At 37.8% G+C, this 14,474-nt stretch overlaps 2 protein-coding genes across 2 annotated transcripts in view; both read right to left on the bottom strand.

The window, feature by feature from the left end:
- Positions 1-413: 413 nt before the first annotated feature.
- LOC106678249 (uncharacterized) lies at positions 414-2,692 on the bottom strand. Its single transcript, XM_014416664.2, has one exon. The coding sequence runs from the start codon at positions 2,638-2,640 to the stop codon at positions 457-459; it is 2,184 nt and encodes a 727-aa protein (XP_014272150.2). The 5' UTR covers positions 2,641-2,692; the 3' UTR covers positions 414-456.
- Positions 2,693-11,123: 8,431 nt separating this feature from the next.
- LOC106678259 (uncharacterized) overlaps positions 11,124-14,474 on the bottom strand; it is a 20,513-nt gene continuing 17,162 nt past the window's right edge. Inside the window, exon 2 of the mRNA XM_014416678.2 lies at positions 11,124-13,748. Within this exon, the coding sequence (XP_014272164.1) occupies positions 12,220-13,748 (1,529 nt within the window). The 3' untranslated portion in view covers positions 11,124-12,219. The remainder of the gene's footprint in view (positions 13,749-14,474) is intronic.

The raw sequence follows: 14,474 nt of genomic DNA, 5'->3' as shown, positions 1-14,474 counted from the left end.
ATTTTAATATTGAAATTCTACTATGATATATGACTAATCTCACTTACTTTTTGTTGACATTCCTAAAAGAAAACTTAACTTAAAGGAATGAGGGAATATATCAGATATTTGAAATTAAAACTAACAACAACTTGAAAAAACATTTAATCAGGTAAATGAAGTTACCCAAGAATGCAGTTTCAAATCATTTAAAACTATTTAACATAAATTACTGCAGAGGTTAAAGAGGATATGAAAAAACAAATAAATATATTATTAAACAGTATGATATGATTTTAAAATATAGCTTTATAATACAAATAAATATGGTCTATTTATAATATATATGTGGATATGATCTGAAAAATTCATATATTATACAATCTATCTAAAAATTAGATTTTGAATAAAATGAAAAAATATCACAAGTTTTAGTTACGAAAAACATTTATTATTTACAAAATTACAATATCAAAATTATGCGCATTCTACGGGATACACTTTACATTTCAACATATTCTTATCGAAATGTTGAAAAAAATCACATTCTTTTTCAACAAGTACTGAATCAATGCATTCTATGAATGATTTGCAATTACCAGGAATAGGTCGTTTTTCTCCTTCTATGCAGTGTTTTCCTTCAGTTGTTAAAGAGGAGATTGTTGACATAGAAGTGTTTCTTGATGTGTATGATGGTGTTGAAAAAGTAGATGATGAAAACTCACTAGGAGAATAATGTGTGGTAGGTCCAGATATTGATTTATCTGTGGGTTGGACATCAGTGCTAGATGTATGAACTGTCATCAGTGAAGAACCAGAAGATACTTCCGTTATAAGTGTTGGTATTGAAGTTGAGACATCAGTACTTTGTGTTGTGAATACTGTTGTCTGATCGGAATTTGAGGTTGATGAAAATGTAGGGAAAACATCTGAATTTGATGATGTCTGACTTGATGAATCTATTCCATCAGTAGTCCTAAATGTTGTTTGAGATGCCAGGAAAGTAAAATCACTAGATGGCAGATCAGTTATTGAAATATCATCTATAGATGATTTAGATGTTTGTGATGAAAGGTCAGTGGATAAAGGTAAATTAGATTCAGTTAATGAACGATAGGTTGATATTGAAAATAAATCATTGAATGACGTAGAAGTTACAGGAAATTCAGTTGGTGTAATTTTAGATGGTAGAAGAGAGAAGTCAATTGTTGATGAATCAGCTGGTATAGAAGAGAGATCAGTGGATGAGGTGATAGTTGAAGTTAATGAATATTCACTAGATGTTGGTTTGGATGAAAGAGAAGAAAAGTAACTTGTTGGGTTAGTTACTGGAGAAGAGAGGTCAGTAATTGATTTAGTAGTTAATGGTACAAGAGAATCAGATGATGTGAATTCTGAAGGAAGCATAGTGATATCAGATACTGATTGGTTACTCGGTACAGAGGAGTGATGAGTAGGTGGTTTAGTTGTTGATTGTGAAGGGAAGTTAGTTGAGATGGGCTTAGATGAAAAAGAACTGAAGTCAATAGATGATGAATAAGAAACAGGATTACTACCAGTAGGTTGTTGAATAGTTGATTGAGAAAAGAGATTGGATGATGAAGTAGTATTTGATGGTAACATAGAATCAGTGGTATGTGATGATAATGGAGTGAAATCAAATGAGGAATAGTCTCTTTCTACAGATGAGAGATCAGTCATTGATATAATTGTTGATTGTAAAGTTGATTCCGTTGATGCTGGGTTAGGTGATTGTGGAGTATAATCGGTAAATGATGGATTGGTGATTGAATTACTACTGGTAGGTGGCTGGATGGTAGATTGAGAAGCGAAATCAGATGATGGAGGAGTAGTTAGGATAGAATCAGTTGTAGAATGTACTGGTAGTCGAGTGAAATCAGATGATGAATGGTCTATTGAAATAGAAGAGAAATCAGACGACGTGGTAGTTGATTTTAACGGAATTTCTGGTGATGAAGGTTTTGATGAATGTGGACTTACATCACTAGTTTCTAAAGTACTTATGGCTGTTGGGCTTGTTTGTGGAGGATATGTTGGAGAAGGAGGTGGTGATGGGCATGTTGGAGGAGGGGGGCATGTTGGAGGAGGAGGTGGTGATGGGCATGTTGGAGGAGGAGGTGGAGATGGGCATGTTGAAGGAGGAGGTGGAGATGGGCATGTTGGAGGAGGTGGTGGAGATGGGCATGTTGGAGGAGGAGGACATGTTGAAGAAGGTGGTGGAGATGGGCATGTTGGAGGAGGAGGTGGAGATGGGCATTTTGGAGGAGGAGGTGGAGAAGGGCATGTTGTAGGAGGAGGTGGAGAAGGGCATTTTGGAGGAGGAGGTGGAGATGGGCATTTTGGAGGAGGAGGTGGAGACGGGCATTTTGGAGGAGGAGGTGGAGACGGGCATTTTGGTGGAGGAGGGCATATACGTTGTGGTGGGCAAGTAGGAGGTGGGGGACAGGTATATGCCGGTGGTTGATGATAGTCTATTGAGAAAACACAACGATGTAATTTTGGATCAAATATTCTACAAGTTCCGCACTTGTTTTCGTTACGAACCGTTGGAACTCTTCCACGATGGGTTGGTACAGCTCCTCCAATGACACCTAAAACAGAGATAGAGTAAACTGATGTAAAATAGTTTGAATTCCACATATTGAAGAAGAAATGAGATCAATAGAAGCTGAAGGTCACATGCCTAAATTTTACTGAGTGTTCTAAGTAAAAAAATAAACCTATTATCTGCAAGGAATCAGTTGTTTTTTTCTAATTCAATTAATTTCGAATCTGAGAACTCTAGTTCGAAGTACACAATTTATAAAGTCCAAGTAACCAAGTTTCGCAATATTGTCGCTTTCGAGACTACCAACATTGATTTTAACTAGCCAGTAAAGCAGAATTCCAAATAGTAGAGGAGAGAGCATTTCTCCTGTCTCTGCTTTGAGGAAGAAAGAGATCCAGTTCCATCAAGTCTTCTAATCAGACGATAACATCGTCGGTCTGATATTACTTTCCTAGGAATGCTGGACGAGGAAAGGTAATTTTGGAGGTTGTAGCCTAATACAATGAGGCGACACCCAGCCCTGTCCCCTCCAGGATGTAATGCTCAGTGAAGGTCCTGTGGAAGGTAGAAACCGTTGTAGGAAGCTGGTTTTGGTGGACATCCCAGACCTATCTAGACGTGTCTTTTTGCTTATATCCATCAACCTATTGTAGATGAGGAAATTAGAGCGTCCACTTTCACTGTCTCATGACTGCAGCAGTGCCGGTTAGTATTTGGCCTCTGATTTGGAATTTATTTTGTGGTTGTCTTCGAAATTTAAAACTAGACAAATAGAACGAGACACCATGGTTTTCGAGCGAAACTCGATGCACCGGTTCCCTATCCAAGTTGATAAGGGAGACTGGGCTCTAACCTCCAAACGGAGAACGATCTCTCTCAGCTAGTGTCCTAGGAGAACTACCAGCACTACAAGGCGTTGTGTACGGGTGGGAGGAACTACTTAGCTTAACCTTCAGAGCAGGGACAGGAGTCGGATTAGCCGCCGGACAGTATAGAAGCGGACGGTGGATAAAAGAGCAAGCTATATGAACAGCTAAATGGAATAAATAATGTCTCTCCTTCGCGGGTAATCGATGCCACTGATTGCTGTTTCTAATCCACCAGCACATTCATTATATAAACTCAGTAATTGCTTAGAATTAAGCTCTGCTCTAGTAAAAGGAACTATTATATTATACTTGTTTAATTATTTTTATTTTGTATATATTATTAATTAAGGGGTTTGGAAAAAAAAAAAAGAGGTTGATTACTCTATAGTTTATCTGGGTGTGAAGCTGGACCGCCATCTTAAATTCTCCACCCACCTGTACCAGAAAACGAGAACAGTAAGAAGACGGTCTCACAGATTGAACCACTTCCTCTACTTCAACACCTGCGCTCTCTCTGCGACTTAACCTGCAGATATACAAGACCATTCTGAGGTCGGCACTTCTATACGGGTCAACACTCTTCACGCACCTCTCCGACGGCACGCAACGCCACCTTCAGGGATTCCAAAACAGCATGCTGCGGAGGATGGTCCGCACTACATCATGGAAGAAGAAGCCTCCGGAACTGCACCAACTCCTCGATCTACCGTACTAGAGTTGATTGGTCGGAGACATGTTCTCTGACCAATCCACTCTTCCAATCACTGACACCAGCGCCCCCTCCAGTCCGTTGGCAAGACCTACATCAACGTAACCAATGAAATTCGCAAGTGACCTCTGTCACGAAATATATGGTGTCTCTACACATATAGTTTTTAGTTAAGTTGGGGACTCCTCAATGAAAGGGGATGTGCCCCAACACGCCACACAAATCAGAATTGAATCTCCAGCACTTATTGTTATATACAATCTGTCATTCCTTAGAATGGAGCTCTGCTCTAGTAAAAAGAAGTAGTGCAGTAAAACGGTATATTTATTTTATATTATACTTGTTTAATTTTATTCATTTTAGGAGTTTGGGAAAAAAAATTAAAGGTTGGAAACATAACATGACGCACATTCATAACAAACTGTGTAACAACACATCACACGGAAACACATCAGGTTCTTCGACAGTCATCTCTGCTTCCTGCAATCCAATCTTCCGAACAGTCTCCCCATCCTCCTTCCTGCGAGGTGGCAGGGCAGAAAAGGCTCCAAAAACCCTATAAACATTACCGTTTAACTCCTTTATTGTCTTGCCTCCCCTCCCCCTTCCCACTATCTTTTCGACTTCTGACTGTTTTTTATTATTTAATATTATCTTTTTTCCATAAATATTAGAACGGCAGGTAGATCGAGGAGTTGGTGCAGTTCCGGAGGCTTCTTCTTCCATGATGTAGTTCGGACCATCCTCCGCAACATGTTGTCTTGGAATCCTTGAAGGTAGTACTTTGTGCCGTCGGAGAGGTACGTGAAGAATGGTGATCCATGTTGAAGTGTCGGCCTCAGAATGCTCTTGTATATCTGCAGTTTAACTGTTTTATTTTATCTTCTCTTTTCAATCAACATGAGGAGCCCACACCTCCAAAAAGCCAGCAGTTGACCAGTAGGGACCTTCTCTACTCGTTTGCTTAGGACCAGTGATGCTCTCCGTGTGCTTCCTGATGCAGTACTAGTTGAAGGCTCAAGCGGAGACTCCTGGACCTATGGGCTGGATTTCTCTTTTAGGTACTATTTATTATTGACTTTAATGTGCAAACAACATGTGAATTGGCGCCGTTACTATTATAAACTAGTATGCTATAAGAAGTGCTTTGGCTTAGTCCACTTAGAATCTAAATTGTGTGTCAGCTATGCTTCTCTTGGTCAGCTATTGTAGTGAATCAATTTAACACTTATTTCGTATAAACTATTAGGGCGTGATGGCTTAAGCCCATATGTGTGTGTCCTACCTTCAGCTCAGGTCGCGAATCTTCAACTAGACTCTGATAATTAGACCGGGTTCACAATCGCCCATAGACTTCGACCGCGTCTCCTCCCGTAACGCGGGCGAAAGCGGGCAAGCAAACAAACGGTAATAAAGGAAAGCAACAAAACAGTCAGAATTTACTTCAACAAAAAGGTCAAAACTTATCGCAACAAAAGAAATTGCGTCCTTTTATTTCTCCAAACCAGTTGATCCGTTGGTTGATCAACTAACCGATTCAGGGATCTCAAGATCCGAGACTTCTATAAAGAAATCTCCTAAGGTTCCACCGCTCACAATTCTTCGGCGAAATCTCATTTCCTATGTGCTTGTCGAAGGCTGTTCAGCTTGTTGATCCTTAGAGGAGGACTGGGAGGAACACGGATTTAAATATCCGTATTTTGGCATCTCTGCTTACTCCTTGCTTACCTATAAGAGTTTTAGAAATATGATGGTACACTCCATTGGTCTTTTTCACTCGATTTAGAACCTCCTGGTTTATTTTACCATCTTCACTTATTATGGTCCCTAGACACGAATAAGTATTATGGTCCCTAGACACGAATAAGTATTCCTATGTTCTAGGGGTTCACCATTAAAGAGAACCTTAGGCTCTGCGTTTCTCTTCCGACGCACATAATTTTGCTTTTGTTAGGGTTTATTTGCAAACCTCTTATCTTCATTTCCTCATTCCATTGATCCAAGGATGTCTGAAGAGCCCCTTCAGAGTCAGCTATCAGTACAATATCATCGCTTGAGCCAGTACTGGAGTTAGGTCCCAAAAACCTACTAGTGCTCTTGGGCATCCCCTTTTACAAACCTTCCATATCTGATCCATAAGGAGGACAAAAATTAGTGAGCTTAGGCTGTCTCCTTTCTTTACTCCCTTATGTTTTACAATGCCTTTTGGGTCTTGGTAAACTGATTTGATTGCACTTATCAAATTTCATGGCACTCTTCTTGTAATTAGTGTGTCCCAACTTACAACCAACTCCAGCAACTTAAGGTCCCAACTCTTCTGAAACAACATTTGAAGGCATTTAATCAATTCATTGCCGCCATATTGTATAAATTCCGGAGCGATGCCATCTGGTCCTGGAGTTTTTCCTAGCTGGATTAAGTTGATTGTTAACCCCACCTCGTCTTACCCGATCGCATCGTCCATATCTTCAGGATAGGTGTCTTCTATTTTACCTATCCTTCTGCAGTCTCCGAATTTATGGTAAAGTCGTTCTTCCATTCTAAATTTCTTCTAGAAGAACTGCCTCTAGACCTCCAGAACTTCTTTTTCTTCGGTCACCAACTTCCCATGCCATTTCTGTAACGTTCCTGACCGGTTTTGACCTCTTACCCGTCAAGGCTTTCGATATATGCCAGAACTTCCTAATATTTTCTCTATAGTTTTGTTCAAGCTCTTGACCAAACTTCTCCCAAGTCCTCGTCTTATCTAGTTTAATTATTTTTTTAGTTTCATTTCAGTTTCTCACATATTCATCCCAATGAAAAGGTAATTTATTTCTGTTGTAATTTTTCCAGGACTCCTTCTTGAGCTTGACACTTCTTGTTGACATCATCGCTCCACCATTTAGTTTTCTTTGTATGGTGCCTTATTTTTGGTTCTCCACATACTTTACTTGCTCTACTCAGAATAAAGTTCTTAATTGATTCCAGAGATTATCCAGCATACTCTTCGCGTTTACTTCTTGGAGGCGACGTCCGAGGAACGACCGGTATTCTTGTTTATTTTCCATTTTCAGCTTGCTAACATCAATCCAATCATATGATTTGCTGAATCTCTTTGTTGGTTTGATTATTTTTGTGTCAGCTATAAGTAGTTTGTGCTTAGTTCTGCCCCCTTATGACATTTATATTAGTGAAGAGCCTTCTTAGGTCCTAGTCAATTATAAAATAATCAATGGTACTCTTCCTCGTGGTTTGTTCTCCTCTACTCCCAAAGGTGATCTTATGGATCGTTTTATGGTTAAACCAAGAGTCATAAAAGAAATTTTGGCCATTACCATTGAGCACACGTTCGCCTCCCCGCGGACCCATCACTCCATGTGCATTCACATTATCGTTTCAAGTCCTAGCATTAACATCTCCGCTTATCATTATCATTCTGCCTTTGTTCCTAGCATCATCTACAGTCCTTTGAAAATCTTCATAGAACTGAACCTTGTCGAAGGCTCCTGCGTCTTCTACCGGGCCGTATTCCTGTATAACAGTAGTTTTACCGATTGAGAATTCTATATCTATAGCAATGATCCCTGACGAAATTGGGTGCCAGGATTCTAGCCTCCTATATATTTCGTCCCCATCACAAACGCTACTTCTTTTTTGGCTCGGTCTCTCACACCAACATCAGAGTACACTATATTATACACATCAGGTAATGTTTCATGTCCACTCAACGCCTCAGGTTCTTTCTTTGTTTGAGTTGATTTTTGGTGAGCAGTTGATGGCAGATCCACCTGATCTGATGCGTCATGTGTTGGGTATGTCATTTGTCCTCAAACTAACTCCTTCCACTTAAATTCCGTCAACTCTTAGTTTCCTCTCTTGTTCCCACCTACTTCGACTATGGCTGCCTGGTATGTGATGGACTAAACTTAACGTCGTAAGAATTGCGCAGTACGATTTATTTTTCAGATCACCAGATGTACTATAACTCATACTATGTATAATAACCATTATTACGTCGAGCTGAAGTGGCCCTATCCTCCCTTCCGATGCCAGTATTCCCTATCTCCCTTTCTATCCCAAGTAGTTAATACTCAACGCCCCTCCTATATCCTAGAAAATCTGCAATGCAGATTCTCAGTCCATTCCCCTATTGCCCCGTCCCGTTTATCTGACATCAATCCTGCACCTGACAAATCATTTTTCACCCGAGATGCGTATCACTGGAACTCCATTCCCTCTAACATATGTCATGTACCAAACCTTCCTTCATTTAAAACCCTTCTATTTAACTACATTTTGCTCCAAGAATTCAATCCCATATTATAATAGTACAGATAATTAGTTTTAATCACCTTTCCAGTTGTCTTTTCAATCATACGTTGTTTTTTTGTAATTAAAACATCTGTTACCAGTTAGTTGTTTAAAACCGTGTGGTTTCATGGATACTTCGTTCCAAGGACAGTACAGAACGAGGAACAGTATTGAACATCGAGACAACCTGACGGGGACTCCTAGGCAGTCTGGTATTGAGGTATTACATATGTTAATTTGTAAACCTTCACCCACCAAGACGAGACTCGATTCACCACCCGTCCTATGCCATTGATTTGGAGTCAACTGCACATTTTCTGAGGCAAAAGATGTTGCTTTTTGACGATTTCAACCAACGTTCGGCTCACCGCTACTGTTTAGCCTCCGAGTATTTAGGGTATAGAGTATAGGGTATAGGGTATAGGTTAGAGTATTGCGAGCGGTCATCAATCACCAAATTGTCGCCAGGCCTTCATCCTTTGGACGACAGCGGTCATCATGGAAGAGATTTATCGATTCTTTATTCGATATGCGCGTATCAACCAGGTTTATTCTTCGATCTTCTGTGAAAGACCTCCTTTTGTTATTATATTAAATATCGAGTGTTTTGTTTTCTATTAGTTATTGATGTGTCAACTGGAAAACATATTTTCAGTATCGTTTTAGTGCTTTGGGGGAGGGAGGAGAGTTTATTTTATGGCCCTACATCTATTATTAAGATCGAATCAAAGATTAGGTGTTTTTTTTTATTCTAGGGAGAGGTCAGTATATTTCATTTACGAAAAGCCCATCGCCCAAATGATCACAACTAACATATAATTGTTCTAAAGAGACCTATTCTCCGAATAATAAACTATCTTTCATTTAAAACTAATATTAGGATATTATTTACTAATGTAAAGTTGTTTTTTGAATTTTCATAATAAATAAAACTTTTTAAACTTACCATAAAAGAGAGCCGCAATGGAAAAGAACTTGCTCATACCTCCTGCTGATGTAAACTAGGTACGAAGACTGTCTCTATGAATTATGACTGTTCTCGCCGGGATTATTTTGATTTCAAGGTACGATTGAGCTCTCCTTTCTCGAAACGGGTTACACGTATGGTGATTAATTTTTATGCTGAAGAGGATTATGGGTAATAAATCCATCATTCATTGAGTGTTATTGGTAAAGATTGGACCTGGCCTAAATAAAGGATTAGAAAGCATAATTCATTAATTTTAAGTTTGATTCAGGATAATAACTTTTAATAATTTGCTCCTGTGATGGATACGATTCTATGTTTTTAATTACTCCTCTGCCAACGTTTCCTTAAGGTTGCATTTTTTCATGATTTGATAGAATTACTTTTAGCAATGATCCATTGCTTTTGCTGTATAGATTAAGGTTCATATCTTTTGCTGTATAGATTAAGGTTCATATCTTTTGCTGTATAGATTAAGGTTCATATCTTTTGGTGCTTAGATAAAACCCGCGCTGCCAATGCTCCCGGCATATTATACCCGCCACTTTACCCGACATATATCCGCCACTTTACCCTCTCTTGCGGAATGGTCTTAGCTGTAGCTATATAATTGTTACAGCCATGATTGTACTGTCGCACTAGCTCTGGCGTGATAGTCGTGAAAGTAATAGCACAAGTAATGTCAGTGAAGCAGCTGTCATGTTGACTATCACATGTATATTATAAATTTTCCGTTATTGTGGTAAAAGTGTATGCCACTACTTTCGTTTAACTATTTGTTAGTTACAGTAATATCGCACTGATCGTTAATAGAACAAATAATGTCAGTGGTCTAACAGTCGCATCAACTGCCACGTGTAATTGTATGTATACAACTTGACAGTGAACTTGCGCAGCCAAATGTAATGACGATAGGTGGAAAATCATTTCATCAGTTCTTATATTTGCCCGAAAACTCAAAAATATATTAGGCCCGGGTCATATAAATAATCCACTTCGGGCCCATAATATAACCCACCCAGGGCCCATAATATAACCCACCCAGGGCCCATAAAATAACCTAGCCATGGCCCACAAAGTAACCTAGCCAGGGCCCATAAAATAACCTAGCCATGGCCCATAAAATAATCCATCCAGGACCCATAAAGTAACCTACACATGACACATAAAATAACTTACACAGGGCTATTGTAAAATAACTTACATAGGGCCCATAAAATAGCCTACACAGAGCCCATAAAATAACCCACCCAGAGCCCATAAAATAACCCACCCAGAATCCATAAAATAACCTACACAGAGCCCATAAAATGACCTATACTAAAGTTCAATATCTAAGGAATGTCTAAGGTTCAACTAAAAACACTAGACGAAGGACTAGCCCAACACTGCAGCAGCACTCTAGGAATATCGTAACACCCTTTTGCCCCTTCCCCACCCACTGAGGTGACAAACACCCTCATAGGCAACACTGGATAATACTGAGGCTGGAAAAACATCGATATTTTTATCCGATAGTTTTAATCCAATATTCCGTTACCAAGAGTTCCAAATAATAAAAGTTGAAAAAATAATGACATAAGGGACAGAGGGTTCTGCTAAGAACTAGTTAATATAATAATGTATGATTCTATAACAAAAATTACCCTGAAGACGGAAAAGTACACCGAAACGTACAACGGATTGCAAGCTATGAAAAGAATTAAATAATTGGATGAGGAGAAGAGGATATAAAAATAAATGAATAGTAATTTATTTACTACCAGAATACATTACTTCCAAAAACTACTCTTATTTAACATTTGATATTTAATAATTATTATTACAATATAATCATAGACATATACATTATATTATTTTTATATATACTAAGCATATATGTATGTATACATATGTATAATTATTATTATTATTATTATATAATATAAATATATTTATATTCACTGTATTATATTTTTATTATCATTAAAATACATTATATAAAGATATGATGAATGAGTGAGAAATCCAAGAGGTCCTCAGTAGTTTGTATTCATGGTTTGAAGTAATGAATGAGGTTCAGTAACCATTCAAGAGGTTTCTCAACCAGAACCTTAAACGATGGCTTATAATTTTAGAATGGGTGAGATATAGTTGTGATAGATGCAATATACAGATAAAATGTATTATAAGCGACAACTATTTGGCGGTTGAAGGTAGAAATTATGTATGTGTGTAGTAAGCTAATGATTTGATAGCCAAAAGAAAATTTGGTATATGTTTAAACACCAAAACCAACTAACAACTGGTTGTTGAAGGTTGGGATGAACCTGTTTTTGTTTAAACATCGAAGGAAAAACGCCGGCAAAGGCAAACTGTCAATGATGGTGTATGGAAGAGTGAGTTTAGGCGATGATCTGTTAACTGAAGGAAAATTTCGATTATGTTTAAAAATCAAATCACCAGCCAAAAAGAGATTTGGTGATAGAAGGTTGGAATGAATTTGAATTTGTTTAAAGATAAATGATTCATTAACAGAATGAATATCTGATTTAGTTGCTTTAAATTGGATAAAATTAAAAGATCTGACTAAAAATCATACACCGAATATTTTTTAGTTAAAGGCAGTTATTGGTTGATCTAATTAGATTTTCGTTCACGAAGTTGTGCTGTTGTTAGCATTTTGTTTGCCTATACTATCATTAGCATTAGTATTATAATGGTTTTTTTTTTTTTTTTTTGTAACAACCTTCTCTAATAGTTTTCAGTTCTAGATCGTGGGCTTGGTTCAAATATTTTTTTTCAGATGAGATAACAGTGTCAGCCTTAACTTCGAAAACCGTTCCTCGGCAGTTCAAGGATACGGCTTGATTGTAGTAGTAGTAGTAGTAGGAAGTTTCTTGGAATCTGAAAGAAATGATAGATGACCTTTAAACAACATTTCTTCATTTCTATTGTCAGAGTTGTGGGCTCCTTTGTTCTCATTATCCTTATTGACAAGTTTCATAAGATTATTTCCAAGAGCCATTTTGGATAGTGCGGCATATTGCGTGCTCCTCCGGGGTGATTTGGTAGTTGTTGTTGTTGTTGAATGTCCTGGTTTTCCTTTATAAATCATTACATTAGATATTTTGTCCATGACGTCAGTCCCAGGCACTGCAGAATCTATCTTCCTAATACCCTCAGGAACCTTATTGTTAAGCATCACAATATTATTTGGGACAGCATTATTCGATATTTTGCCATATGAATTGTCCTCAAGAGCGTTGTTGTTATTGTTTGAACGATCCAACTGGAATGATCTTTCTTTAAATAACATGTTATCGATAAATGGCTCAGACCTAGCAGATTCAATGTTCTCAATGTCCCTAGGTGCATTAATAGTAAGTTTCAAAACAGTATTTTGAACGCCCGTTACCGATGGTTTGGCTTTTGAAGATCCTGGTATTATGTACGTAAGCGGTTTCCCGGTACTTGTCGTACCATGAGTTTTTGGAGTGGTTTTGTGAGTTGGTAGCTTTGGTTTTAATAATATTTTGTCTTCAACCATGTCAAACCTTGCAGAATCTATGTACACATTATCTTTATGTGTCTCATCGCTAAGTTTCATAAGATTGTTTCGAGCAATTCTTAAAAGTCCGCTATTCGATGGGGTCTCCGGAGGTGATTGGATGGTTCTTGAATTTTGTGAGTTTCTTTTATGAAACATTATATTGGATGATATTTTGTCAACGTTGTCAAACTCTGCAGAATCTATGTACACACTATCTTTAGGTGTCTTATAACTAAGTTTCATTAGATTATTTCGAAGAGCTATTCTGGAATGTCCGCCATATGGTGGAACATCGGGAGGTGATTTGGTGGTTTTTGAAGTTGTCGGGTTTCGTTTATGAAACATTATATTAGATGATATTTTGTTAACGTTGTGAAACTCTGCAGAATCTATATACATTCTATCTTTAGGTGCCTCATCGCTAAGTTTCATAAGATTATTTCGAAGAGCAATTCTTGAAAGTTCGCCATATGATGGAGTCTCCGGAGGTGATTGGATAGTTCTTGAATTTTGTGAGTTTCCTTTATGAAACATTATATTAGATGATATTTTGTCAACGCTGTCAAACTGTGCGGAATCTACATACACTCTATCTTTATAACCCTCATTAACAAAAACCTTTTTTTGAAGAGCCATTACCGATAGTGAAGGTGGTCGGGTGGTTTTTGGCTTTAATGGTTGTTCTTTAAATAACATTATACCTGACGACTTTTCATCAATGAGGTGGCCAGACTTCCCTTCCGACCAGGTATTATCCAAGCCCGGGTAATATTTTTGCATAAGTTGATAGTCGCTGTATTGCGGCGTCAGCAACCTCTCCCCAGCCACTCCTGCAACATAGAGTCAGTCCAAGTCAATTTTACAATTATATTTAAAGCAGAAGTTAAAACATAATGGATAGAATCATCTCGACTATAGTCAGGTGAAAAGAGCTTTAATTTTTAGTAAATAATATAATCAGGTTAGAAATATATTGTAAACCGCTGTGATGACGTAATTACAGCGAGCTAAGAGACTAGCATTATAATCAAATTAATTTTAGCCCAAAGTTCTCCTTTAACACTCTGTCCCATGCTGACGTGCCCACATATGCTAAGAAAGTTTCCTAGCCCAAACCTGTATCTTCCCCATCTGGGACAAAGGTCTTCAATCGAGCCCTGGGCAATTATTCTATATCTTGTGAAGCCGTGAGAAATGATTTTTTTTTTATATCTTTTCATTGATAGATTTATTTATTGATAGATATTACAATCTGCCACAGAGTTGTGGGCAATAGGTAATATTGATGAATGATCTCATACATACTAAAATAAAATAAATAAGTAAAAAAAATAATAAATAAATAAATAAAAATAAAAAGCTCTCTTAAAATATATACAAACAAAAGAATAGACAAGATGAACATAATCAGACTATCTGTATGAAAAATAAATAAATAAAATAACATAATGATAAAGTGATATATACAATATTTATACAATCGACCTGAGGATCCCTGAGCCCACTCTATCCCCCACGTGTGAGGTGTAGAGCAGAGCTCAAGAGATCCCAGCGCA

Source organism: Halyomorpha halys, unplaced genomic scaffold, assembly GCF_000696795.3.
Source record: "Halyomorpha halys isolate HHAL.00 unplaced genomic scaffold, Hhal_1.1 Scaffold131.1, whole genome shotgun sequence".
NCBI classification, from domain to species: domain Eukaryota; kingdom Metazoa; phylum Arthropoda; class Insecta; order Hemiptera; family Pentatomidae; genus Halyomorpha; species Halyomorpha halys.
Note: the sequence above shows the minus strand (reverse complement) of the source record. Positions and strands in the feature narration are given on the sequence as shown.